The 27,934-nt window shown below is 44.8% G+C and overlaps 2 protein-coding genes across 11 annotated transcripts in view; one reads left to right on the top strand and one right to left on the bottom strand.

Annotated features, from left to right (window-relative positions):
- The window catches only part of HMBOX1 (homeobox containing 1), a 106,745-nt gene extending 91,820 nt beyond the window's left edge, over positions 1–14,925 (bottom strand). For 6 of the 10 annotated variants that reach the window (XM_033053915.1, XM_033053913.2, XM_033053917.1 and 3 more), the window contains exon 1: positions 14,746–14,923. The gene's annotated coding sequence lies outside the window, so the exon portion shown is untranslated. Of the gene's footprint in view, positions 1–13,103; positions 13,159–14,341; positions 14,361–14,596; positions 14,616–14,745 lie in introns of those variants that run through there. The other 4 variants (XM_033053918.2, XM_033053910.1, XM_033053911.1 and 1 more) reach the window with 4 other exon arrangements.
- Positions 14,926–15,271: 346 nt separating this feature from the next.
- INTS9 (integrator complex subunit 9) overlaps positions 15,272–27,934 on the top strand; it is a 58,554-nt gene continuing 45,891 nt past the window's right edge. The window contains exons 1-4 of the mRNA XM_033055860.1: positions 15,272–15,365; positions 19,163–19,290; positions 23,446–23,506; positions 25,607–25,669. Coding sequence (XP_032911751.1) covers positions 15,357–15,365; positions 19,163–19,290; positions 23,446–23,506; positions 25,607–25,669 — 261 coding nt within the window. The 5' untranslated portion in view covers positions 15,272–15,356. The remainder of the gene's footprint in view (positions 15,366–19,162; positions 19,291–23,445; positions 23,507–25,606; positions 25,670–27,934) is intronic.

Consider the following 27,934-nt stretch of genomic DNA (forward strand, 5'->3'; position numbering starts at 1 on the left):
CTTTGGCTAGAAATCCTCAGCAGCAATGAAATTTAAGCTCCCAGTTCATTACAGGTTAAGAAAACTCATTTCCAATCCATTCCTTGTAGAACTGTTACCAACTTCTTACAAGGAGAAATGCAAATGTCATTCCCAGCCATTTATTTGTAGATTATTCTCTTCAGCCTGGCTCTCTCCAAAACAGAGGGATAAGGGACCATTCAATCTGGTTTGTCATCTTTGCTCCTATTAGCAGAGGCATGGCCAAATTCAGATATCACAATCCTCTCATTTTATATTTCACTAGAAGGATGCCTCAATCTGTTTTTTTTTTTTTTCTCTACAGAGAAACTGTTAAACCAAAAGTACTAAAAAAATAACTTCTCTACCATGCACCACAAATAGATTACAGTTTCTAGTTCAAGTGCAAAGGGACAAAGAAACCAAAATCTTTTTATATGCAGACATTAAAGTAAAAGCAGGAAACAGACTTAACAACTGGCAAAAAAAAAAAATTAACCCTTGTGCTTTCACTGATGCAACTCACAGAACTTCCTTTGCTTTCAGCTCCTTCCCTGCTAAAAAATCACCACTGCTGCACAGCACTTGAAACAGTGTGTTAACACATCCCCTGTAAAAAATAACCTTTTAGGTAAATTAGGAGGCTCCAAAAACCACAACTATCAAATACATTATCTACAAAAAAAAATTACAATAAAATAAATATGAAATTTCTTGTTCAAGTCTTACATGTGTCACTGTATGCAAGGGAAATGTCACCCAGAGGCAGGTTTTAGGAGGAAGGTTTTTAGAAAGCAGTATTTAAAGCCAGTATTTGGGGGTACAAAGAGGACAGATGATTACAGTGCTGTGTGATAAGATGAGAAAGAGTGAGTTAATGGGATATAAAACTGCATACACTGGAGACAGCTTTACAAGTTAGAGAAATGACAGGCAAATAGCAATCACACCACACCAAAAAGGCACTGACAGGTAAGGAAAAAACCTTCATTTTCCAAATGACAGCAGACTTAGTCCCTGTGTATGAAGAGTACACAGAGTTGGAGTTAAACAGTAACTGAGAGCCCAAGAGATGTTTGCAGAGAAGCCATTCCCTGCCCTCAGTGCCACTCTGGACACAGCCAGGTGTGTTGTTCTGGATTCAGATCCAGCAGAAACCCAGACTGTGTCCTGCCCTCCTCCCTGCCAGGGCTCAGCACTTGCAGGGTCTCTTGTTGCCTCACAACTTTGAACACTTCCCAAATCACTTCCAGCAAAACCATTCCTTGTTCCAGTCAGAGCATGAAGTCACACAGATGTCCATGTTCTCCCAAGTGATTCCATATGAACCAAGTACAAGAGTGATTAAACATCCTGGGTGAGGATGGCAATGGAAGCTTTGCACCTCTTGCATAAACTTTATTTTACAGCTGCTCAAATGCAGAGTTACAAACCTGCCTATCTGTGTGGAGGTGCAGCTCTCAGAACATTATTTTTGCAACATTGCTGCCCTGCAGAAAAAGAGCAGCAAAGCAGGAGCCTCACAAAGTCTACCATGGAAATGCCAATTAAACAACTGCATTCTAATTCTCCCTTTTACCAGCCACAGTGTCCAATCCAGTAAGAGTTGCATGTCTTTAAGAACTAGAGTAAAACACTTGAAAAACTTCCCTTTTCAAAAATAAGGTGAGAGAGACAACAGGGGACAGGATGAAAAGCACAAGGATCCATCTCCATGAAAATTATCAGTTTAATTTCCCCCTTTGCACAGACCACAGAACTGCACCTCTTGAGTTTGTCCAGTGTAACCCCTGCCTTAAGTGCAATTTTGCAGTGCAACATGCTCCAAAAATAACTGTGCAGGAACATGATGATCCACCTGGATTTAGGCTGGTGCTGGGGTAATGACTGGACTACAAAAATACATCTTCCTCCCAAGCCCAGCAGAGCCCTGGGGTAGGCATGGCCCAGCAGAGTGTTTCTGAAACCTGAAGGAATGTTGCTAAATCACTTTTGCTTGGTGGCTGACTAAGGCCAAAACCAAAAGTTAAGTCAAAACTGGGTTTAAGTTAAGTTTAGAATTGGGAACTGTGACTGCAAATGGTACAGGAATGGATACAAAAAAAAGACCATCAATAATAGGAGGGAAAACAGGCAAGAGAAACTCGAGGTGCAGCATCAAAACACTTAATTTGCAATTTCTCTGCTTTCTGCAAAAACCAGTCACGGTCCAAGACTCTCCTGAGCAGCTGTAAGAGCAGAGCTGTGTGTATCCAGCACATCCAAATTAATGCAGGAGAGTTAAGGAGGTCTGCCCAAATAATGTCTCCACACAATCATAGCTCAGAAGTCATAACCCCTCCCTTTAATATTAAAGAAAAAAGAAATCACATTTCCAGTCAAAATGTACTGATAATATTGCAATGGCAGCATGGTCATTCTCACTAGGAAAAAACCTGAAGGATCATCCTCTTCATCCACTGATTTGCAGGACATTTAACACAGAAAGCCAGAGCTGTGGAATTTTTCAGGAGTGGGCAAGGGGAGTTTAAGTGTTTCAATCCCATCCCTATAAAGGTTTTATTTGGAAAAGATGGAAAGTAAGAAGTAGAGCTGGGAAGCAGCATCCAGGAGGACACCAGAGGCAAATTTTAGCCATGAGGGGTGGGGGGAAGGCTGCTCATAGTAAATTGTTTTGTCAAATAACTGGAGGGAGGGCCAATGTCTCCTCTGGAAGGCTGACAGTAAGTTTGTCAGAAGCAAAAACATTGGAGAATTAATTATTCTTCAATATGAAAGGACCTAGAACTCAGTGATCTGCTAATTAAAAACAAAATATCCACAGTGTAGTTCCAGTTCAGTTCTTGTGAGAGCCAAGAGAGAGCAATCCCATCACCTCCAACGTCAGTAAAAGCTTGTGTTAAAACTTATCCCTTAAAGATATCGACATTTAATGGAAATTGCAGATATTTAGTACTCATCTACTCCATATTCAAATATCTGAGCTCACACAAAATACACAAGAGAGTCTTCACCAACTCATTGTGTTTCAGCAGCTCTGGAAATCACTCAAAAGTCACTGGTAAACCAACTAAACTTCATTAGTGCAAAGCTGCTCCTTGAAGGCAGCTCAAAGCAGTGAAGTTTGATTTTTGTTTGGGCTGGTCATGCAGTGGGTAAGAAGCAGAAAGCAGCTCTGATGTGTGAGAAGTAGCACAGACAAGCTCTGTGACAGTGAGAAGATAAATTGTGACTCTCTGTGAAGATGACAACACTTTAAATTAAATGTCCTTGTCTTAATTTCTGCTCCCACGTAGCCAGTGGGTTGTGTGAGGGACAGAAGAAAACTCAGGTTTCTCCAGCCTACCTTTCCCACAGGGTTCTGCAAAACAGGGAGGGAGCAGAGACATTTCACAGATAAACAGGAATCCAGCTGCAGGATTCCCAACCTTCTGTGAGAAGTTCTCTCCTCACAATGTCTACAAGCCATCCTTTAAAGGATCCATAAAAATAAAAAAAATCCCAGAATCATCTGGGTTAGGAAAGACCTCTGAGATCAGAGTCCAACCTCTGACTGATCCCCACCTTGTCACCAGCCCAGAGCTCTGAGTGCCACACCCAGGCCATGGGATGGGCACTCCAAACCTCCCTGGGCAGCCCCTGGCAATGCTGCCCACCCTTTCCATGAGGAAATTCCTCCTGGCACTGGAAATGCTGGACAAGCAGCAGTGTTGAAACACAAAGCAGAATGGAAGGGTTTAAATCCACCCTCCCTGAGTGTCCTGACAGCTAAAGGGAGGCAGCTCCCACAATTGTAAGACTTGGAATATCCCAGTTTGGAGAAGGTTTCCACACCCTTTGCTCCAAAGCACTGGGCAGCAATTCCTTTAAGGACAAGCAGAGGAGATGGCCATGACAATTCCATGGTAACACACCTCTAAATTAGGAGGGACATTCATTAAGGACATTCATTCAGCATTTCTCTGAGCCACAGACACCTCAGAGTGACCAACACCACCCTGAACATCACTGGATACCCTGTGCTTGGGGGTAAATCTTCCCTTAAAGCTTTTATTTTCCACTAAATTTAAAAAAAAAAACAAACCTGGAGCTTCATCCTGTAGCCAGGAATGGGCCTGAAGAGCAGCATACCTGCATTCCAGTTTCCACCCTGGGTTATTAGCCAGACTGTTTATAAAACAATTTTAAAATGCCAGCTTTTATGTATTACAGTTTTATTAATCTTGAGTGATACATCATAGGTGCAGGATGCATAAAAGGGTTACAGAAACATGGTTTGCATTTTAAAATGCTTTAGTGAAAACAAATGAATTCTCTTTATTAAATGAACTGAACCTTGCTGTGTCCTCCACGGAAAGATTTCAGTATTAGTGAATCTCCTCCCTCATTGTTCTTTTTTCCACCTTATGTTAGGGGAGGAAAACAAGTATTTCAGCATTTACAGCTCCCAAATGGTTTCTCAGTTTTGAATTAAATAGGCTGTGATATGAACTATTTGAATACACAGAAATAAAGGAAAAATTCTCTGTGCACATGCAGAAGAGGCTAGTTCTGTCAAAAACCAGGTTTACTGTTTCCTCAGACTCGGGTTCCATGTGCTCAGCCAAGAGTGACAACTACCACTCCCCTGGCTGGACTTGACTTGAGATTTTGGTGGTGGAAATACAAAGCTGAGGTTCTGCTGGAGTCCATTGCAAGAAACAGAGGCATTACAGCAAAAGGCATTTTTATATTTTTAACCTACTTATAATAGAAAAAAAAATTTCAACAAAAAAACCTGATGTGGAATTCAGGTTATAAACTCAAGTTTAGGTAATTACAAAGAGAAGGTAGAGATGCTTTATTGCTGGTTTTATCAGCCAACTTAGCTAACAATCAGCTTTTATTCTTATCAAAGATACAGATGCATCCATTTGCCATTAAACAGATCTGTTTCCCACAAACTGGACACAGCCTCCAGGCTCCAGATAAGCAGAGAATCTGCCTTCCAGCATCCAGACTACAGGAATTTTAACACCTTCCTGGAGCAGCATTTAAATTGATCATTAGTGTCAACAAACACAACCCAAATGGACTGTCCCAAACCTCTCTGGAAGCAGAGAGTCTTTTCTGCTTGTTCAGTGTTTAAGACCCTGGAGGCTGAGCTCCAGCATTGCTGCCACTTTAATCTTCATTTTAACTATTTTATGAGTCATTTACACAGCAAGGTAACCCCCCTAAGCAGTCAAATACAACCCAAAAAAGATCTGAATCCCAGTTTTGTGGTTTTACAAGCCTCAGAGGGAACAGAAGATAATACCTGAACAAGTTCCATGCTCCAAGCCCAAGGTTTTATGGAGGGAAGAGAGGGAGGGATGATCTTTCCATAGCACTGCAATGCCACAGGAAAGCACCAGGTTTAATGTAATCAAGCTCTACATTGCAGCCATATGGAAACAATTTCAGTCAATAAACAACTCCTGCAAGAAGACAGCAGAGGAACAGGAAAATCAGATGCTGATTTAACCTGGCTCAGCTCAGAGGCTGCCATGACATGAAATAACCAAAACTCCACAGCTTTGGGGTGCAGGAGTACAAATGGCACAGTTTTCCTTCCCAGCCTCCAAGATCCTGTCCTCTCCCCTTCCTTCTCTCTTCCCAATCTTTCCTCAAAGCCACCTGATAGCCAGAAGGGAAGCAGACATCCCAAACTTCAGATATGCACATTTATCTGCCTGGAATTTGCAGGTTTCAAAATAGTGACTTTCTCAGAGAGCAAATCCTTAAAAAAAAAAAAAATATATATATATATATATGTATCAACCTAAAGCACCACACATTTTACTTCTTCCTGTTAGTGGTATTTAAATGAGGTTTGGTTTCAAGATTCCATATTATCCAGGATCCTAAAAAACCAATGGCAAAAATACTGCCTCTCCTGCAGAAGACAACATTCCTGTGCACTGCTGATTCCAGCTGCAGCACCAAGGGAGTAAAAATCAGTTTGGGACAGGAAAAGGGAAATTCAAGGGAACAGCCAGCAAGTGAAGGCAGCTGCATTTTTAACAAAAAGCAAGAAGGCACAGTGCTATGAATAAATCAGAATTTCCTTGAGTGTGACAGAGGAGTGACACCAGTATTTATGAGAATAATGCCCATGAAGTGAAGGGTAATTCATGAGTGTCTTCAGAAGGAGCTGCTTGTAGAGGTGGAAAGTTCACCAGTGCCAGGGATGTGGCAGCAGATGCACCATAACCACCCCAAAAACACTGCCATTTTACATCCAGAAACAAAATGGGATGTTTCTCTCAACAACATAAGTGCAAGACTCAAGGTGGCTTAAAAAACAAACAGAGTACCAGTAATAAAATTTAAACCCCAGCAGGTTTTCCAGTGGAAGGAAAAACCACTGAGAGTACTGGGAGCAGTTTTCTGTAGATGGGGCAACATGTCTTTGTCACATTAACTCAGCAGCAATAAAAGATGATTCCCAGCAAATCTATTAGCAGGGAAACATTTAAATCAGCCTAAAAGCCATGCACCAAAGAGGCCTTTCACCCCAGGCCAGGTGGATATTCCTATTTCACCCATGCTCATCAAAGGGATGGAACAAATCTGCAAAGCTGTGAGCTGGGTATCCATCCAGGCAAAGAACAGCAAAAGAAAAATCTGTGTTTTCTCAGTAAAGAATTGCAAGAACAAGGACACCGGTAGCGCCACTCAGCATGTTTAAAAGTCTTGATAAAGGACTAACTTTGTTTTTTTGAGATTACAAATACAGTGGAACAGAGTCAAGTACATGCACAGAGAGTACTCTGGTTCTGGTGGAAACCCACATGGGCTGCTCCAGATCTGAGAGCTGTCAGTCAGCCAGTTCTTCATCCACTTCCTGGGATTGCATCATGCTAATTTCCTTTTTTTTTTTTTTTTTTTTTTGTCACTAAATTTAAGGTCTGATGCAGTTCAAACATTTTTATCACTGCAGATAAAAATCTGTGAGTAGCACAACAGGACTTTATTAGGAGGAAAGGACAGCAGGAGAAAGGAGGCTGAAAACCTGCCTTAAGTTAGCTCAGGAAAGCCAAACCCAACAGAATACAAAGGCTAATTTATAATCTAAAAAATGCAGGCTGTACTTGAGTAAAGAATGTCAGTGCTGGGGCAGCAAGGCTCATGAACAGGATTCCCTGTGCAAAAGGGCTCCTGGGAACCTTTTCAATGGCTGTGCAGCAAAAAAGGGCTGAAGGCACCTCAGGATTTGGTGTGGATCAAGCAGAGGCTGAACAGGCACTTTTTCTGGTCTCCACAACGTTAAAAATAAACGGAGACCATGAAGAATCACCGGATGAGCTGAGTGCTGGAGAAAATGCCTCAGAGTGAAACTTAAAAGCTCAACTCTGTTTCCTTATCTATCAAGTAACTTGATTACATAGTGTAAGTACCTTCATGGCAAGGAAAGTCCTGGATACTAAAGGGCTCTAATCTTGTCAGGAAAGCCTAACAAGAACCAGCGGCACAACTTAGACTAATTCAAATTAGAAATCAGCCACTTATAACTACCAAGAGAAGTGATGAGCCTGAAATTACCAGTGATGGACACTCAGGGCTGGAAAGCTTTCAAATTGTTTTTAGCCAAACATCATTTACTGGTCTCAGTTTCAGAGTAAATGATTAAAATTTAAAGGCCTGTGATACAAAGCATATAAAACATATCAGGGAAGGCAATTTAATTATCTGTTCTCGTCTTAAATTTTATGAATCTCCAATATGTTAACATCACTCAACTTCTGTGGACCAGGAAATTAAAGAGGGAGGAATAAGTTTCAAGTTCAGCAAGTTCCCTTTTTTTCAGGCTTATCACTAAACAGCACCACTCCACCAAACAGATGGAACTCCCATGAAATACAAACAGGGAATGACCAGCTATGGTGTCTGGAAACCACATGCAATGCAATTTAGGTGGGCAAACTCTGATCCTCCCAGCTGGGCCATGAAATATCAGTTTTAGCTTAAATAACCAGTTCTCATGCTGGGTAACTACAGCTCTGACACCCAGGGTTCTATTCCCAAGAGCAGCAGCACCCATTAATAACCAGCCAAGAATCTCCAAATACTTCTTAAACACAAAAACACCTCAACAGCCCTGAAAGGATTATTTCCATACTCCACACTGGAACACAGGCAAGACAAAAAGTTTGCCTTGGGTCACAAAATAAAACCTAGAGCCCAGAAAGGAAATTTCATTGCCAGGAAGACCTTCCCAACACTAGAGCACCACTTCCATGTTGCTCAAACCCCCAAACGCTGCCAGTCACACCACAAAGAGATTTCTGGTGAAAGCTGACATTGTAATCAGAGAATCTGATCATGGCAGAGAAACTGTCCAAAGTAAAGGTCAGAATAAATAACCAAGCAGGAAGAGAGCTTGGATTTGATGAACTAACTAACTGCTTGCTGCTGCCATCAGTATTACAGTGCCACAGCCAGAACAAAAAACAGATTCAGTGCTGGCCTCAGAGCTCAGAAGGAACGGGCAGCTCGAAATGCAGGAAATGACTATATGCTGCACTTCCCAATTGATAGGGCAAGGGCTTATCAGAAGAACAAAACTGGCTGTTCACAAGGCCACTGAAAGAGTGGCCTACGCTATTGTTTCAGTGCTAGTTATCCTGCTGCCCAACTAAAAAATTCTGAAGAAGTGAAAAGAAAAAAAGGCTTCTTAAATATTAAGTTCAGAAGTGGGGAGAAGACTGATACCAGGAACTCATGAGAAGTAAGATTCAACTGGGGGTAGAACCAAACATAATTAATAGAATTTTTATGCCTGGCATGTAAATTCCTTCCTTAATCCAACATTAAAATCTCATCTTCCACCACAGCAGTGACTGGGATTCATGTAAATTTAATAAAGCTTAAAAATATAACTTGTACATATGGAGAACAAAAAAATACCACCTCTGTGCTTGAGGCAGGTATCAAAATTTGTTTCCTCAGGCTGGAAGGAAAGTCTTTCCTGGAAGCAAAACTCCACCCATTGGACAAATGGAGAGCCCTGCCAGCATTCCATGGCCACACACATGAGGTGGGATCTTTGTCCAGCCCTATTACAGAAGTGACTTAGGTGTATTCATGTACAGCCTGCTGGAAGGGCTCTGCTTGGTAATGAGTTTTAGGCTGGTAATTGCACTGAAACCAAGATGAGATGATGAAGTGAAAGTTCAGAGTGGAATTCTGTAGGAAAAAGTGAACTGACCTTGCACAGCTCCTGGTTGGCTGCACAGGAAGATAAAGCAGAGCTCACTCTGTCAGCACTACAGCACTTCCCTGTTTTCAGAGCAGACTTTAACTTCACACTCTGCCTGCAGCTTTGATTCAGAACTGGGAAAGGGAAACCTCCATGCAGACAGGGAGAATAACCAGTTATAGATTATTTAATTCTTAATAAAGCACATGAAAACAGCAATTGTTCAGCCTGCTGGTGTCTGCATTAACATGGGGCTGAAGTAAAACAAGTGACAAACACATCTGTGCATTCCTGATGCAGATCAGAAGACCAACACCAAAAAAATCCTTTTAAATGAAGCAGAAGTAGTACAAAAAAAGAGAAGGGAATCCCTCACAGTCCTGGGAGAAAGTCTGCTTTTGACCTGATGGGAGGTGGAACACAATGGATTTAAAAGCCAGAAAAACAACTGAATAAGTAAGTGTTGATCCACAGAAGTCAGTGGGAAATCCTCCCATCACCATAAAAAATGATCTCTGGACTTAGATATTATCCCGTTAATGACCACATCAGGTGACCAGCAGATAAATTCCTTATAAGATTACTGTGTATCAATATATCACAGATGGAAAGTGCAACAGATTGGGAGGAGACACCTGTGCTGAAATTCTGCTGTTACATGAGTCACGGTAACTCACGCATGGCCCTCAAGCCTCAGTTTCTTCATTTGTAAAACACCAATACCTCTGTAAATCTCCACAAGTGCTTGACAAACAGAGGTAGAAAGGATTGTTTTGACATGGAGCAGCAAAGGAGGGCAGTGGCTCAGCCAGTGGGAGCCACTGGAGCCACGCTGCTCCGGCCACCACAGGAGCTGCGGCCATAAATCGATCAGCCCTGATTAGGCCGGGCTTTACAACGCTGTAACTGTCACAGCAGCTGCTCCAGGACTGTGACACGAGCCCTGCAGTGTCACACAGGGAGCCTGCACCACCACCAAGTCTCTGCTAAACCCGACTGCAACAGCAAAGAAAGGAGCTGCCCAAACCCAACAGGTTTTTTAAGGTTATCACGGATAAAAGCTTCTCCACGTGCTCCTATGAGCCCAGCCTAACGCTGTGTAAGCACCCAGTTGAGAGGGGAAGGATATACCTAAGAGCCTGTTTAAAAAAATTGATATATTCACTTGAAATCTGCAGGCACAACACAAAAATAAATGTGTTTCTCACAGTGACAAGATGAAATTTTCGGCTGGTCAGTGACTACAAAGCTGATTTTCTACTTCTGACTGCGGACCACATGACAGCCTCAAATACGTAAGAGCTTTTTATCTGCCAACTTGCAATGAAGACCACATAGTTAATGGTTTGCAACCTCCTTTCCCCCAGAAGATCTTCAGAATTGAGTAATAAAATTCCTCACATGATTTCAATGAGAGGGTTCACTTGTCAGGGGCTGTTTGGAGATAGTATCATATGTCAGGGAGGTGCCGCTCAGATCAAGTTTTCCAACCTTGTGTTCTCAAGGCTTGACTGAAAATGGAAAAAAAAAATTCAGGCGATAAAGTTTGAAACTGGAGAAAAGAGAAATAATCTCTAGATGTTATTTTCAAAATGTCAAAGTTAGCCAATTAATGAGGGGAGGAAGAAAAACTGATTAAAGCCCTGACAAACCCTTGAGATCACAGACTGATTGCGAGTTCTGCTGCAGACTCCCTGTAGGAACCTGGGCAAGTTGATCCCTCTACACCTTTGTTTGCCACCTGCGAGACAAAAAATAGCACTTTCTTTTCATATCCTGTCATTCTTGCTTGCATTGTTCCCCAAATTAAAAGCATTTGTCAAAACACTTATCTTTAGCATTAACCCTGGGAATTGCATTCACAGCTACCACACAACCCGTCTGCATGACTGAGTGTTCAAAATACAAACTCTTAGTACACTTTGCTACCCAGCCATCCTAATTTAATACAAGTCAGAAGGGAGATTTAGTCAATACAGGAACATCAGAATGCTAAAATACAGCTTTTTACTAATCTTACAAATAAAACTAGCTTTAAGGTTACAAGTTAGACTGACCCCCCCCAAAAAAAAAATTGAATTCTCCTCATTATGTCCTAAAAATCCTACTGTAATCACAGCATTGGTCTCACTGCATTGATAACCCACAAAATCATATTATCAGCACAGGTATAATTAAAGCCCAATCCCACGAGGACATCTATGGAGAATCCAATCCCTGCTCTGTTAAAATCAGCATAACGTGAAATCAACTTCAGGGACTTTAGAATAAAAGCTGCATGAAGTTATCGACAGGAGGAACAAAGGCATCTGGTTTTTTTGCAGTGAGATTCTTAAGCTGACAGTATTTTGATTTCAAATTCTAGGACTTTGCAGATGAAAAAGATTTGCTACAGATGCCAATACTGTAGCCTGTCATTCTGTAATGTCCTTAAAAGCTCTGCACAGAAATCACTGTGAAGCACAAGTTGCTTTCTTTAGATCAAAATGTGCTGTTGTTTCCTGAAAATTCATTTGTTTTCTGACACAAACAACCAAACACTTTCCCAGATCCCTTGGTATAAGGAACAGTACAGCTTCCTCATGGTTCAGTTTCATTAATTCTCCCAAATCTCCACCCAAAGACCCAAATTTCACCCCTGCCCCACTGACACACAACACAAAAAGAGCAGTCCCAAAAGTTAATGACAGAACAATTCCCGACAGTCACACTCAATAAAAATGCATTTTGTTAAAAAGTAAATTAGTATAAAAATGAATGTCAGAGCCCCACTCTTTTCCCAAATCCAGACAGCAATGAAAAAACATACCAAACATTCCCATGAACCTACGGATTATCACTACAAACACTCCATAATAATTTAGTTTTCAAAACACTGCACAGCTATTAACTTCTAATATCTTTTTTGGTAAGAGACCAGTAAGACCCACACAGAAACTGCCTTAAAAATAATCTTCCTGCAGCTGATACCAGCTACTGATTCCATGGAATTATCAGAATCACAATGCTAGAGAGAAGCACGTTGTCCAGAAAGGTCAATAAACCCAGGGAGTAGCTCAGTGAGACAGTTCTAGAGATAACCAGGCCTCACTCACACAGGATTTTCTCCCAGATTTCCTTACCCCTCCTTAAAAATCCTGCTGTTTCACCTAGGGTAGCATTCCTGTAACCCAGCTGGCAGCCTGCATACCACAATGTCGTCTAGACCTGCTCGGAGCAGTGGGATGACACAGGAGTAAAAATGCTGATGCCTGTTCTGGTGCTGAGGGAACGAGGGGAGGAAGAACAGGCAGCACGGAGTGAAACACAAGTTCCTTGTTCCCATCCTCCTGCCCAGGCTCGTCAGCTAATTCTGTCAAGCAGACAGAAAAAGTTGTGGCCCTCACAGGGCTAAGGAATGATCTTCACATAAGGGGGAAAGAACATTGCCAAAGCCCAGTTTTCACATGCAGAAACAAACCCTGCCCTACCCGGACATGCAGACAACAAATGCATCCCTGCACAGACAGCATTCTCCATCCCTTCCTTCCGAGGTGTTTTGGAAAAGAAATGGTAAAAAGGGAGATGCAAAACACAGAAATAAATTAAGTTTGCTCTCTGCTGTTGACGGATTTGGTCTCAGCGTGATGGGAGGAAAAAAAAAATGTTAGGAGTGATAAATCCATATATACCTACTCCAAACTACACCCTGCTTCCCAAGGGACACGGTATAATGGTAAATAAGTATAGATGCAGTTCCTACTAATGAGGCAGGGTACAGCAAGGCCAAAGAAAATGCAATCATCTCGGGGAAAAAAACTGCACAGGACTCCTCCTCTCCCATCCACGGAGGAAATCAAATGCCAGCTGCACCATCCCAGGAAGGAAGCAGAGCCTGTACCTGATGAGCCCTGCAGAAATGAGCGAGTCATATCACGGGACCCGAGCAGGCACTTCAGCCTTTCGCCAGCCCACAGCTCGTCTGCAGAGCACAGTTCCTCGCTCCGGTATTTTACATGGCATCATTCATGCGAATTGTAGGGATATTTTTCCCCAGTGTTTTCTTTTTTTCTTCCCCACTAGTGTGAAGCAGGGGACATAGGTAGCGTCTCTCAGATCCGTGTTCCCTGACCGTGACTTTAACGCTTTCCTCCCTACAAAGTTTTAATCTCCCCAGTTTTTTTTGTTCATAAACGTTCTGGACTTAAAAGCCACCGAATCACACTCCCAGCGTTACTTGAACAAATTGAGACGGACCCGACTCCACAAACATGCTTAAACCTTCATTTCCTCTTCCTTCTTCCTTCCCCACCCCCCAAAAGAGCTTTTTTTTTTTTTTTTGTCCCTAACACGAAAGAACTGGGGAAAAGCAGCACGTCCAACCAAGGCTCTTCCAGACCTATCGCAAGAACAAAATGCTTCCGAAGAAGTGCTCTGCAAACATACCAAGAGACACTCCACCAACTAGGAAAAAAAAAAAAAGAAAAAAAAGAAAAAAAGAGGAGGTCGAAGAACTCGGCGGGGTCTGGCTCGGGTGTGTATTCCGCACCTAAACACACTCGTGTTTTGTTTTGTTTTAACCCCGAAGCTGAGGCAAACACTCCAGCAGAATCCCCCGGCCGCTCCTGCGGTCAGACCGCTCTGACCCAGACCCATCCCCGGAACGGGACACACCAGCACTGACCCCCCACCCCTTCCCAACAAGTACAAAACAAACAAGCGTCTGACACCCCACCCAAGCTCTCCTCGCACATTTTGGGAATGACTTCCCTCCGGGTCCTCCTCCTCCCCCACCCGTTCCCGTGTTAAACTCTCCAGCGAACAGACACCCTTCTGCTTTCACGCCTTTTGCCCTCCCCGAAAACCTTCCGAAGCCCCGGGAGCTGGCAGAGGTCTCACAGCCCTGGGAGCCAGCGGGGTTTGGGGCACCCCTGAGCCCCGTTCCCCGGCCCAAAGCTGCCGAAAGGAGCCCTCGCACAGCCCCAGGCAGCGCAGAGCTCCGGCAGAGCCCGGGGGCTCCGTGCCCGGCTCCATCCCCGCAGCTCGGAGCTCCCTCCTTCCCGGGGGTCCCCGGGACAGGCACCAGCCCACCCCAAAACTCCGAACAACACGCCAACACCCCCGAACCCCAGCACCCACCCAGGCTGAGGGGGGCTCCGCCACTCCGTGCCCCACACCCGGCAGATGGGAGCAATCAGAAAAAAAAAAATACACAAATGGCAGGAACGGCGAACCCCAAAGGTGCCCTGCCCTCCCGCTGCAGCCTCCCGGGGACACCTTCCTCCTCCTCCCCGGATGCGGAGCCCCCCAAAGCCGAGGTTCCAACTCTGCCGCCCGTGCTGAGGGGCTGCCCCTGCCCACCCCTGCCCGCCCCCCGCTGCCCCCCTCACGCACATCCCGCTCTCCGGCTCGGCGCGACTCCCGGCGGTGCCGGCGGAGGGGGGACCCCTTCCCGCTGCCCTCCCTCCCTCCAGCCCACCCACCCGCCCGCCCCCTCCCCTCGCCACCGCCGCTCCCCCCCCGTATCCCCCCTCGACACTCACCTCTGGGTGCTGCCGGCGCCTCCGCCTCACCATGGACCGGCTGGACTGGGGGGGGTCCCCCCGCCCCAGATTGAGGGGGGATTAATGGGGGGCGCGGAGGGACGAGAACAATAGGGGGGAGGAAATCCCTCAGCCCCCCCACGCCCCCCGAGGACACAGCCCCCTCCCCGCCCGGCGCTCCTCCTGCCGCTCCCTCCTCCTTGCCCGCTCCCTCTCTTTTTTTTTTTTCTGCTTTTTTTTTTTTTTTGGCTCAATCACACCAGACCGACTGTCTTTGTCTGTCTGACAAGCGCCATGTTGATATCAACATCCGAACCCCCACCTGCTGCAGCTGTGAGACCCTGGGACTTGTAGTTCCCCCTCCCCAGGGTGACAAGGAGACCCGCGGCGCCGCGACTACAACTCCCAGCGTGCCGCGGGCGCGCGGCGTGCCAATGGGGCGCCGGGGCTGAGCTCGGGGCGGACTACAACTCCCGGCATGCCTCGGGCGGCCATGACGTTATCCAGGGCGGAGGGGAGGCGGGACTACAACGCCCATGATGCCCCGGGGCACGGCGGGGCGGGCAGGAAGGGGTGCGGGATTGTCCCGGTAAATAGAACCGGGGGACGCAATGAAGCTGGTGAGTGCCCGAGGTGGGGGGCCATGAGGGCGGGGAGGGGGCTCGGCCTTCCCCCGGCGGCGTGGGGGGGGCTCCCGGGGTCGCCTCCGGGCTGCGCAGTCTCAACCTCGCCGGGCGTGAGGGGAAAGTGAGGCGCTGGAGGGGGAGCTGAGGGAAAAGGGGAGGAGGTGATCCTGAGGGAGCTGGGGGATGGACTGAGGGAAAAGGGGGTGAGGGAGGGGCGGGGGTCGGCCCTGAGCTGTGGGGGAAGGCGGGGGTCGGCCCTGAGGGGAGGGTGAGGGGTGGCCGCCCGGGTTTGAGGTGTTGGATGGGATCAGATCTCTGTGGGGTGTTGAAGGAGGAGGAGAAAATGTTTCTCAGCCTTTCACATGAGTCTGGCGTGGAGCTTTCCTCCTGCACGTGTGGCTTCTGCTGGACTCCGCTAGGAACGTGAATAAATCCCCGTGTTTTGTGGTACAGATGTTTTCCATCCCCAGTGTGGTAATACAGAGAGATACTAATAAAACAAATCAGCCTGGAGCAGCTTTTCCAAGGGTGCACCTTGCTTCTAACAGGATTTTGGTTCTGATAGTCCACTCTTCTGTCAGAAAGTACATGACCCACGATGTTGGTCTCCTCTCTTGAGCTGTTTAACTTTCCTTTCCTTTCCTTGGATTCAGACGCCGCTTTGTTTTCCAGGAAGAATTTCAGTTTCACACAATGTGCTGCAGTTCTCGGTCTGGAGGTGAAAACCCAAGCAGTTCTCAGCATACCCGAGCATAATATTTGTTTTATTTAATCTGAAGTGACACCATTGTTCAATTTAAGATTGTCTCTTGGTTTTCAGACTGAGCAGTGTGTTGTAACAAAACTTCATAGAAGTAAATGTGGATTTTGGGCTTTTTAACCACTCTCCATGAAGTGTGCACAATTAATTCCAGGGGCAGGTGATCAAGGAGCTTGATCCTCCTTAATCTTACCTGTGTGATAAGGATCTGTGCAGGGATGAATATCTCCAGTGGGACAAGCACTGCAAAGTCAGGCACTTCTGGGTGTGATTGTAGAGGCTGATGGAATTCAGTGGGGAAAAGCAAACTGGGAGATGTTTAAATAAAGACCCCAGTGGGAATGCAGAGCTCTTTGAATGTTTAGTTTTGCATAGGGGCAGAGAGAGGGAAGGGGTAGGGAGGGGAAATACAAACTGTCTGGAGTCTGTATGGGAACATCTTTAGACCTGTTTTAAAATTCAGGTACTGAGAATTATGAGATTCTTCACCTTGTGTGTTTTTGGAGATGTGTCTGAGTTTGGGGTTTTGAGGAGAGGATTTGGGTTGAATTTGAACAGGGTAGAGGTGAGGGGCTAGTGGGATGTTCCCTGTCCGTGGCAGAGGGGTTGGGATGAGCTTCAAGGTCCCTCCCAACCCAAACCATTCTGTGATTGAAAATGTCACACTCCCAGGAGCTCAAATGAGCTTTGACTCAGGCAAATCTCAGTGCTCATTTCCCCCCAGATTTTAAGCTGGCATGTGATACTAATACTGGAGGAATGCACTGCAGGATTTGTTGGCTCCACTTGGAATTCCAAGTGAATTGGAATTCAATTCTTCATTGAATTGCCTTTAACCTGCACAGCTCTGAATGTTTTGGAGCTGCAGAAGTTTGGGCCACCATCTCTCCTCTGGGACAGCCAGGAAAGCTCTGAGCTGGGCTTATTTATTCCTTTTGAGTGTTTTGTGTCTTTTTTTACATTACTTTTGGAGTGAAGAGGTGACACAACCTTTGTGTGTTGGCTGCACCAGCCATAAGGGAATAAAGCTGGAAGCAAGCAAATTTTGGAACAAAGAATTTGTATTTTAATCCAGTCAGAAACATGACTGAAAGCTCTGGATCTGTTTTAAACAATAACAAGTATAAACTGTGTGGAAATGATCACATTTATAATGTTTATAGATACACACAGTGCAAACACTCCCATTCCTGGATTGTTAATCTAAAATTCTAGCAGAGGTCAGGCCCAGCAATGTCACCTGTGCAAACAGCTGTATAGAAAATATGAATTGCCTTTTTTTTTTTTTTTTCTCTTTCCTGTCACTTTGTTTGAATCTGGTAGAAAGAATCCATTGACTCCCTGGAATCCATTTACCAGAGTGTGACAGCAACAGAGAGAGATGATTTCAGCTGCTTTTAATGAAGGAAAAAAGGAAGATTTTCCAGTTAGCTTACAGATGTCAGGCTTGTGATACTACTCATGATTATAAAAAAGGCAAGAAAATGTTTTGCTGATAAAAGTGTTGATATTTCATTGCCTTTTTTAATTACCAACAGTTTAAAAGCTACAAAAATAGAACTTATTTTTCCCTTCATTTCTTTCTATTTATTTCAATTTACAGCTTCATTTGTCAAAGTTCTGGTCTGGTGAGAACTTAATTTCACATGAGTGTGTTACATTTGTGAATAAACCAAGTGAATTCCTCACTCCTTCACCAGCTTGGCTTTACTTATTTTTTTAAACTTTACTAAAAGAAAGGCAATATGTGATGTAACTCCTTAATAATTAAGGCTTTGTGAATTTAAAACAAAACTCTCTGTGATATTTTAAATTTAATATTTGGGGCTTAGCCGGTTTTGCTATTTAAATACAGTTGGGAGCAGGTTTTTGAGGAATGTATGGCTGTTAATCCAGACAGTTGCAATCCTGTGTTAACATCATTGTGAGCAGAGGTAGAAAATGAAATTAATAATCTCTCTTTTTTTCCACTTAGAGGGAAGTGTAGAACCCAAGAAAAAGACTTGAGTCTGTTCTTAGTCCTGCAGAGGTGGCCATGCTCTGCTCAGCCATTTCTCTCTAATCCCACATTCAGGTGGGGTTGCCCAGCCCCTCCTGCTTCCTGTTTGTGTTTAGTGACACAAAAAGCAGGTGAGGATTTGCCCCAGAGCTGCTGCACCTGTGCAAGGTTAAGGTAAACCAAAATAAAAACTTGTGTTCCTGCAGGGCTCCTCTGCCTCCCTGTCCACCTGGAGTCATTTTGAAATTTTCTAGCCAAGTTTTGCCAGGAAGGCTGAGTTTGGAAGAAGCTGATTTCCTGGGTTTTGGGGGAAAATAGGTGATTGCAAGGAAAAGAGATTCTGCACGTGTCCTAAATCAGCCCTTGGGATCAGAAAAACTGAAAAAAATCTGCCCCTTAATACCCTGACATAGGGAAATCTCAATGAACACACACAGCTGTGGGACACACATTCATGGGAAATCATGGATTGTTTTGGTGTGTAAGGAACAGTGAAAACAAGGGGGGAAAGGCAGTTTGTGAACTCCTCACAGAATCACTGAGGTTGGAAAAGATCTCCATGACCGAGTCCAGCCTGTGACTGACCCCACCTTGTCACTGAGTGCCACATGCAGACATTCCTTGGACACCTCCAGGGATAAGGACTCCCTTCCCAATGCCTGAGCACCCTTTCCATGGAGAAATTCCTCCTGGTGTCCTGTCTGGCTGTTCCCTCTGATCCTGTCCCTGTTCCCTGGAGCAGACCCTGACCCCCCTGGCTGTCCCCTCCTGTCAGGGAGTTGTGCAGAGCCACAAGGTCCCCCCTGAGCCTCCTTTTCTCCAGGCTGAGCCCCTTTCCCAGCTCCCTCAGCCTCTCCTGGTGCTCCAGCCCCTTCCCCAGCTCTGTTCCCTTCCCATTCCATCCTCTCAGTGTCCTTGCAGTGAGGAGCCCAGAGCTGGACACAGCATTCAAGGTGTGGCTTCACCACACACACACACCACATTATCATGTTCTGAAAGATCCTGAGTAACTCCTGCTCATTCTTCTTGCAGTACTGCCTGTCAGGACATCCAACCTTGCCATGCAACGTGCTCAAGTTCAAATCCACCACCATCATGCTGGACTGTGGGCTGGACATGACGTCCACCCTCAATTTCCTCCCGCTGCCTCTGGTCCAGAGGTGAGTTCTGTGGCCTGTCAGCACTTAGTCTGCATCTTCTTGGGTTGCAGTTGGAGTGCTGAGCCTGAAATGGTGTATTGGAAAGGAGGGAGGGGATGGGTACAAATGAACAGCATCATCTGATATCATAAATAGACTTTGTTCACTTAAAAATTCTCTTTATCAAAATAACGTCCTTTGGCTCAGTAGACGGAAGACGTTTTATGGATTTATTGATTGGTTTTTCTAGATAATTTATTCTAAGCTTCAGTAAAGTATTGCTGCAACTGCTCAGCACAAGTGAGGTCACATATCTGTCATCTTTCTGGCTTCTTCATGCAAGATGAGATAAATGGGTAACTGAGATGGAGTGCGTGGAGCCCAGCAAGTCCTGTCTCACCACCATCTTCTCAGGCTGCTCTTCAGAGCACAGACTAATGCAAAGAAAAATAGCACTTAGCAGCCCTTGGTAGTTGCCTGCATGGCATAATTGTTCCCTTTTAAAAGTTAAATAAATAAAAGGGCAGTGCAGCTGGGCATGGGATTGGAGCAGCAGAGAAACAAAAATAGAGTCTAGAACAGAATCCTGAGATCTCCTTTCTATGCCATGCTACATTTCCCCAGGTTTTTAGACTCATTTGGATATTTAGTCAGGGTGACATGTTTTGTGTAAATGGAATAAATGACAAAAATTAGCAGTTGGAAAGGTGGGAATGAGTCACTCTCAGTGATGAGAAGCAGTAGGAGTTTTCTCTAGTAACTTTGATCCACAAGGAAACAAGTGAGGAACGTTCTGGCTTCAGGGAAAGCTTGATTGAGAGAGGGAAAATACCATTGGAAAAGGGAGTTTCCTAAGTGACCTAGTGAGGTTAAAGCAGTTTGTCCAGCACTTCCTATGATTTGTTATTTTTTGGAAAGCAAAGGAAAGGAATGGACAATGTGTGCATTGTTCTGCAAGAGCGTGGAGTTCAGGATCTGCTGGAGAGAGGCAACAGATGCCCTCAGAGGGATCACTGTGAAAGTCAATTTTTGTCCCACTCCATAATGCAACTGCTGACTGCAACAACTGGTGCACTAATGGATTTTGAACAGATCCAGCAAATTTTGGAAATCCAGGTACAGGCAGAATTGCATTTGCTTTCTCCCACCCCCCTCCAAAAAAAAAAAAAAAGGAAATTGAGAGAGGAGCAAGTAGCAAAATGAGGTGATTGAACAAAGGCTTAAGAGGTTCTTTAGAGCTGCAGGAATCAGCCTTCCCCTGGGATGTGGCAGCTTTGTGTGCTGATAGCAGACCTTGGGAATGAACAGCCAAATTGCAGGTCACAACCTGGAATTCCCCAAGCACCTCCAGAATGTCGGCACTAGAATGACTCAAACTCAATAAGAGAGGATGTCAGATTTGACCCCTGATGGCCCAGAGGAATCAGAGCAAACACTTGGATTTAAATCCAATCAATCTTGTCGGTGAGGTGACTGAACACCCCTTAGAGCAAGGATTGGCCTGAGCACATGGACTTGGGCGAGTAATTGATCCCCTCTGCAAACCAGGTGTCCTGCAGAGAGTTGTGGAAATAAGTCAGAAATGTGAGGAGGAATGTGGCTGCCCCTGCAAAGTCCTTATCTCTGTAGTACTCACAGTTGTGCCATTAGAGATTAGGAGTTCATTACCACGATGTCCCAACACCTCTGAAATTCAAATGTGTGTTAAAACATAACAAGGGGTGACAGAGAGCTGACACTGTCATCAGATGCCAGGTAGGGTGACAGGAAGGACTGAGGAATTTGAACACAGGTCTGTCAGATGTGGGGTTCTCACCAGCTCAGAGCCAGATGTGCTTTTTGGAGATGGGAGTGAGTGAGACCTTAACACCAGGGGAGCTTCTCCCTGCTGTCTTTAACCAGAGATTCCAGCAGGATCCATGAACCCCTTGGATTCTGCACATCTCAGTGTGTGATCTGCAAAGCTGCCCAAATGAGTGATATTACAGAGGATCTTTTCTCAATCCTGTGTCCTACCTGGCATGGGACCCTCCTTGAGCAAATATTTTTGAGAGCCTGTGCTTTAATCTGTAGGAGAGGAAAGTGCTGCAGTGCTTGTGGCATGAAAGGGACTGGGTGTTTTTTAGTGTTCTTTGCTCTTCAAAGAAATGCCAGTGCAAAGGTATTTAGATTCCCCCTTGCCCTGGAAATGGCATTCCCTGTTCTCACCAACCCATGGAGCATGTGCAGAGCACCTGCAGCTGCCCAGCTCTTTATGCTGCTGTACTTTAAAGGAGGTTTGTCAAATGGAGTTTTCTCCCCTGTACCAAAGTCAAATGCAAAATGATAAAATGAACATGTGGGAAGCTCTTAACCTTTCCTGTCTAGCCATGACACACTTGCTCACATTATTTATGGGACAGTTCCAGCTATTTTGGATTAATCAATCACTCTATTACAATGTCACAACTATGTCAGGAGGAGCTGTGTTGCTTCTTGGCTTCAAGGTAAAGAGTCCTTTCTGTCCTGTGCTGCTTATTCTGCTTTCAGCCACACACAAGACACTCCTACTCATTTTGCCTCCCTTGACTCTTCACTCCTCAGTGGATGCCTTGTACAAGTTTAGAGCTCTTCCATCATGAATAAAGCAAAACTCTTGCTAGGTTAAATCATGGGGAGTAGGACAAGTGAAGTTTATTCTGCTCTGCCTCATGCTGCTGAGAGCACAGATGGATGGAGGGATCTGCAAGGCACAAACCTCTGACCTGACCTTGTGCTGCTGTTGAGACATTGGGCTGCAGCCCTCGAGGTGTGACCCTTCCAGCCAAGGCTCCTGTCCTCTCCTCCTGTGTCTGTCAGAGCTGTTGGATATCACAGTGCTTTGTTCTTGCTTTCTCCATAACTCTTTTAGACTCACTGCACCAATTCTCAGCCCCCTCAGTCTCCAAATTACTGCTCCTAAACTGTGCTTTTGAACAATCCACTGGGGAGCACATTTAGCCACTTCATCTTTTCTGTCATCAGACTTCTTCAGCCTTGCTCTTTATCCTCAGAAGGGAATTGCCCTTTTCTGGCACAGCTTCTCCATGACAGATCCTTCTGCTCTCACCTCTTCCCTTCTGTCTTCACTCCTTGACTCTTGGATTTCCCCTTTTCCCTTCATTGTGACTTACTGGAGTGTCAGAATTTGTTCTTTTATACTGCTGTTAGTCTGAGCACAGCATTCCTCTGAGCCCTTGAATCACTTCCTATTTTCAAGATGTTGATTTTGAAGCCCGTTTTAGGTATAACCATGCTTGTCTGTAGAGCTTGGTGCACTGCACTTGCAAAATGCATTGCAAGCAGGTTCTGTATCCAAATCTGAAGTTGTTGCAGGGTTTGGTTTCAGGTGGGTTCAATTCTCTTGTTTACTCAGTGTTTGTTGTTGTTTTGGTTTTTTGGGGGGTTTTTTTGTGTGTAAACAAACATCCATATGGGCAGAGACTGGCTTGAGAGCTAAGTTGTACCCTCACACAAAAATCAGATGTCACTGTGAAATATAAATAATTCTCTCAGTTACAGTATCAAGAAATGCTATTGCTGTCAACTCTGAATTACAATGTCTATCTTTAAATTCCTTCATTGGGATTTGAAACAATGAAAAAAGGGGCTGTGCTGTTGTTTAGAGCCTGCAGTTCACAGCAGAGCCTCCTTGGTGTGGCTCTTTGGGGTGACACCCAGGCACAAACCCATGGTTTATGTGGGTGTAAAATCCCAACCTGTGCCTATAAATGACTTAGTCCAGAGCATCAGTCTTTCCTCTTGTCCTCAGTCCCACAGTTTTACAGTGCTTTTGTGTTGTTTGGAGCACAGAGTTTGTTACTGCCCTAACTTCTGTTTATTCATCCAGTTTCACCACAGGGGACTCAGCAGCGCTGAGCCTTTTTAAAATCCTCACCATAAATGACTAAAACCTCCCTGCATGCCTCATCCTCTTAGCTCTTTTTACTTCTAAGTGTCATCATCATGATTTGTAAAAGTCATTTTGGTGAACACTTAACCACAGTGAAACTGTCTGTCTGTTTTATTGGGACTGTTACTTCCCTGAGACACAAATGGTGTTCTCTGCCTGTGTGACACCAAGGAGCAGCTCTGTGCTTAGCCACTCATAATCATTCAGTTCATATTGCAGTCATTTCTCTTCTTTTCTTTCCACAGCCCCAGGCTGTCCAAACTTCCTGGTTGGGTTTTGAAAGATGGAAGCACATTTCTGGACAAGGTACTGGAGTGATGGTTGGAATTTTCTTTGCAAAAAGCCACCTGACAGGTTGGGAGCTGCTGCTGCAGGAGCTGACTCATCCCAAAGGTTTCTCTCTGTACCTTTCCCAGCCAGGATGTCCTTGCAGAGCAGAACATTTGGAAACAAAATGCTAATAGCAACTCTCAGGCTTCAGAGGTAGCCTAGATTATAAAAAAAATCCGCTTAAAATGCACAAGTTGTCGGTGGGAATATTTTTGTATTTCATGGAGCTCCATAAATAATAGTGCTTCACCTTCTTAGTGTGCTTTTTATTCCACAGTCTCACTTTTCTGACTCTGAGGCTTCAGAGCATGCCTATAAATGAGGTTGGCTTCCTTTTTCAGGCAGAGCTATGAGAAAGGCAATGGTTTGCCCATGGGAGGTCTCTCAGAGAGGAAAAGCATGGCTTGGCCTCTGAAAGCAACATGTGTTCTGCTGCTGGACATAGCAGGGAGGATATTATCTCCAGCCTCCTGATTCTAAGACACAGAACTTCCTCAATGACATGAGAGACACAGAATTGCTTTTTTTTTTCCCCTCCTCTTTTCATTCCATCAGTTTTGGAGGCAGAATTTATCTGAGGCTTCAACCAAAACTCACCAGTGCAGCGGCCAGCTTGATCTGCCACGGGGGAACAATGAACACAAAAATATGTCAGATGTTAGTAAAATAGGCAGATACATTTCAGATGTGGGCAGCAATAGGTACCAGTGGAGAAAATGCTTAATACACTGTTCTCTGAGTATGGGAACATTAAAGGAAACAGTGATAATAGTTGCTTTTGTAGGGGACTTTGAGGTGGACAAAATGGATTGATCTGATTTTTACAGACAAGATCACAGATCAAAGACCCGATTTTTCTTCTCATTGGAGACAAAAGGAACTGTGCAGGCAGCATTTCTGTTGGTAAAATAGTACCAGCTCTATTCAGAGCCCTTGCTAACTGGCAATTGCATGGCTGCAAAGGCTCAGGGGCAGAAATGGAGTTGCTCAGTCTGAATTCCCTGGAATTTGTGTCTCCTGAGCACCAGCTTTGGTGTCAGAGCTTTGGGCTCCAGAGAATGGACAGACTGTTACTGTAGCTTTATTTGGAATATATTTAAATTTCTGGGATGCTGCTGCTGCACTGTGTGCTTGGGAGAAACCTCCAAACTCCAAATTGTGTTAAAAATTCAAAGGCAGCTTCTCTTAACTTCACCTTGACCACTGTGAGTGCTTGCAATGGTAAATTCTGTGACCCATGCTGGAAAAAGGCAAGGGAAGGAGTCAAAGGGGGGTGTTTTATCATGTGGGGTGGACATTCCTGTTACAGCACTCAGTTATAAAACTTCAGTCCTGGAGAGGCATTGAAATGTGCTGTGATCTACTTTTAATCATTTTGAACTCCCTTGAGATGAGGTTAGGAGACTTCTGCCACTAGATGTAATTGCTCATTCGTTATTAGTTGGCAGGTGCACTGTAATTATTAAGAATTGGATTCAATCTTTAATTCTGTCAGTCTGAAGCTGGCTGAGACCACTTACATTGGGACAGGAGAGGAGGCAGGGTGGGTGGTAGGGAACCTGGGAGTAGAGTTGGGAATATTTTTGTTCCACCCTGAAAAATGTGACTTTTCATGCAACAAAAGTTTTTGATGTCAGCCTTGAAAAAGAGGAAGAAAACAAGGGAGAGAGTTTAATAAAAAGTGCCATGTGGAGATTAGATCCCCAAAAGTTGTTTCATCAAATACTATACATTGTATTTAGGTTCTAATAAGACAGAAGAAGTTGTGTGTTATTTGGAACCAAAAGTAAATTCCAAGTTTGCCTTCCTGGGCTATTTCTTTTTACCAGAGTGCTCTCTCTGTCCTTCCCAAGTAAGATCTGATCCCTTCAGGTACCAAGCAGCCTCATCTGGCATGAAAACTCTTTCAGCAGATCTGCCTGCACTAAATTGTGTGTAAAAAGGGGATAAATGTCCTGTAGAAAGGGGCTGGGAATTACCTGTGGTAAAGAAAATGTCTGGAAAATCCAGAATGTGCTGCCTTGGAATAACACTGTTGTATTTTTGTGTCTCCTCTGTTGCTGTGGTGTTTTACAGGAGCTCAAGGAGTGCTCTGGCCATGTGTTTGTAGACTCTGTGCCTGAGTTCTGCTTACCAGAGGTGAGTTTGTTCAAAGCCTTGCTGAAAAATCTGACTCCTCTCAATCACATGGGAGAAACTAGTTAAAAAAAAATTATTGTTATTATTATCATCATCATCAAGTTCCTGCTAATTTATTAATACTCAGTAAGTAATGCTGCTAAAACTCTGTGTTGTTAAGGTGCCCCCAGGCTCTAGACACTGGAAAAAGGATGGAAACAACCCTTTTGAGCTGTGTTTCTGGGAGACATGGAAGCAAATATCTGACACAAGAATAAAACTGAGCTGTCCCTTGTTGTGGCTTTTTCAAAGAGAGCCTGGCTGAGCTGGGCTGGCTGACAGGATCCATGTGCTGATCTAGATGAAGGCAAGGAAAGCTGCTTGTCTCTGACCACAGATGCAGGACATGCCAGTGGAGCTCCCTGGGGAGCCAGCTGTGGTTAAGCCAGGTTGGATTCTGCTGGGCTGCACTTCTGCCAGCAGCACTTTCAGGTGAAAAACTTTTCCAGCCTCTTTGAGGGAAGAACTGGGCCTTCATATCCATGGGCATGGCTGCAAGTGGCTGCTCAAGCTGCTTTTTACTGGAATTTCTGCATTTAGAAAAGACTGTTGAAGATGTCTGGATTACCTGGAATCTACCAGTGGGTCAGGGGAAATAAAGATACAGAAAACTGAGCAGAGAGAGGTGGGGATGAATGATGGAGAGTAGTATGGGATCCTATCCCTTTCCCCAATGTGTGATAACAGCAACTCTTTTCTTTCATGGTGGGATATTTTCTCTGTCTTTCATTGCTTTTGGGCAGCTTTTTTTTCCCCCTTTCTGCCTGACCTTGCAGATAGGAAGCACAAAGCACTCCTGGAAGGGTGCTGTCAGCTGAGGTTCTGGCAATATTGTTCCTGTGTGTGGATCCCATGGAACTCACCTCTGACATCATTCTTGTCATCTTGATTCTTCCAAACAAGTTGGCAGCTCTGGTAGTGCTTTTGGCAAGTGGTTCCAAAAGATTGCAACCATTCCAACCCAGCTGGAATTGTCATAATCCAATCACACCAAAAAAGAGCAGCCCAAAACATAATAATTCTGTGTTCTTGGGAGCCCTTTGGTTACTGTCCTGGGACACTGAGGGATGTGGGAAGCATCTGTGTGTGCTGAAAGTGCCATTATGGCCCAGATCTTGGGAAGGACAGGGTTTATGTGCTGGATTCTCTTTGGAATGATTATCTGCTGGGGTTTAGGGTGCTTCAGCCAGACTTTGTGGTTACAGTAATTTCACGATTATAAGCTGCACCATTTTGACTAAAATTTTGATCCAAACCCGAAGTGCGGCTTATAATCAGGTGTGGCTTAGATATGGACAGAGAATGAAAAGTTGCTGTTTTAGTTTGGAGGACAGGTGTCTGCTGAGAAAGGCAGGAAGCTTCTCTTTGAAATGGAGAATGTAAACCCCTCCCTCCAAATTATTATGAATTTTGAAATCAAGGGGCTCTCAGGCAAAGATATGGGAATTAGGAATAACAGTTCTGTACTAGGGAAATTAAAATAGAAATACAGCACTACAAAGAACAAACCCCAAACCCTGACACAGTCAGAGTACAACCTGACACCCGTCAGGCAGGGTGTTGGCAGCAGTCCCATCCATGGTGGCTGCATCCTCCTGCAGTGACAGATGTGGCTCAGTTGGAGCAGTGCTCCTGTACAAGGTGCAGTTTCCCTCCGGAGCTCCAGTGGGGATGTGGAGAAATCCGGTTTTCCTCTGGAGTCCAGTGGAGAAAGGGGCTCCCTTAGTGTCCCAAACCCTCTGTTTTTATCTTGGTAAGAAATGTTGGGCTCTTCCCCCTGGCTGGAGCAACTCCCAATGGGATGCAGTAATTTTATCAGTGCCACAGTGGGACTCAATGGCCATGAGCAGAAAATGACTGGCTGGAGGAAGGATGGGTTGTGAAAAGATAAAGAACAATGCCCTGCCTTGTTTCAATGGATGGCCCATTAGCAGAATATCTCCCAGGGAGATCAGGATCACTGCCCCACCCTCAACAGATGGTGATAGAATAGACACCTTTTATCACACTCTGTATTGTACCATGCAGCTTATAATGGTGAAATTACTGTACTTTGGGCTAGAAAATACCCACACGTGTAGCTCTAGATAGGACAGACAGGGAGTCACTGCTTTGTTTTACTCCAGTTATCACTGCACCAGGCTGCTTCCCAGCAGCCCATCCTACAACCAGAAGATGGAACCAACTGCACATCACCATTGCAGGAACTTCAAATTGGCGTCTCAG

This window comes from Catharus ustulatus, chromosome 3, assembly GCF_009819885.2.
Source record: "Catharus ustulatus isolate bCatUst1 chromosome 3, bCatUst1.pri.v2, whole genome shotgun sequence".
Lineage (NCBI taxonomy): Eukaryota > Metazoa > Chordata > Aves > Passeriformes > Turdidae > Catharus > Catharus ustulatus.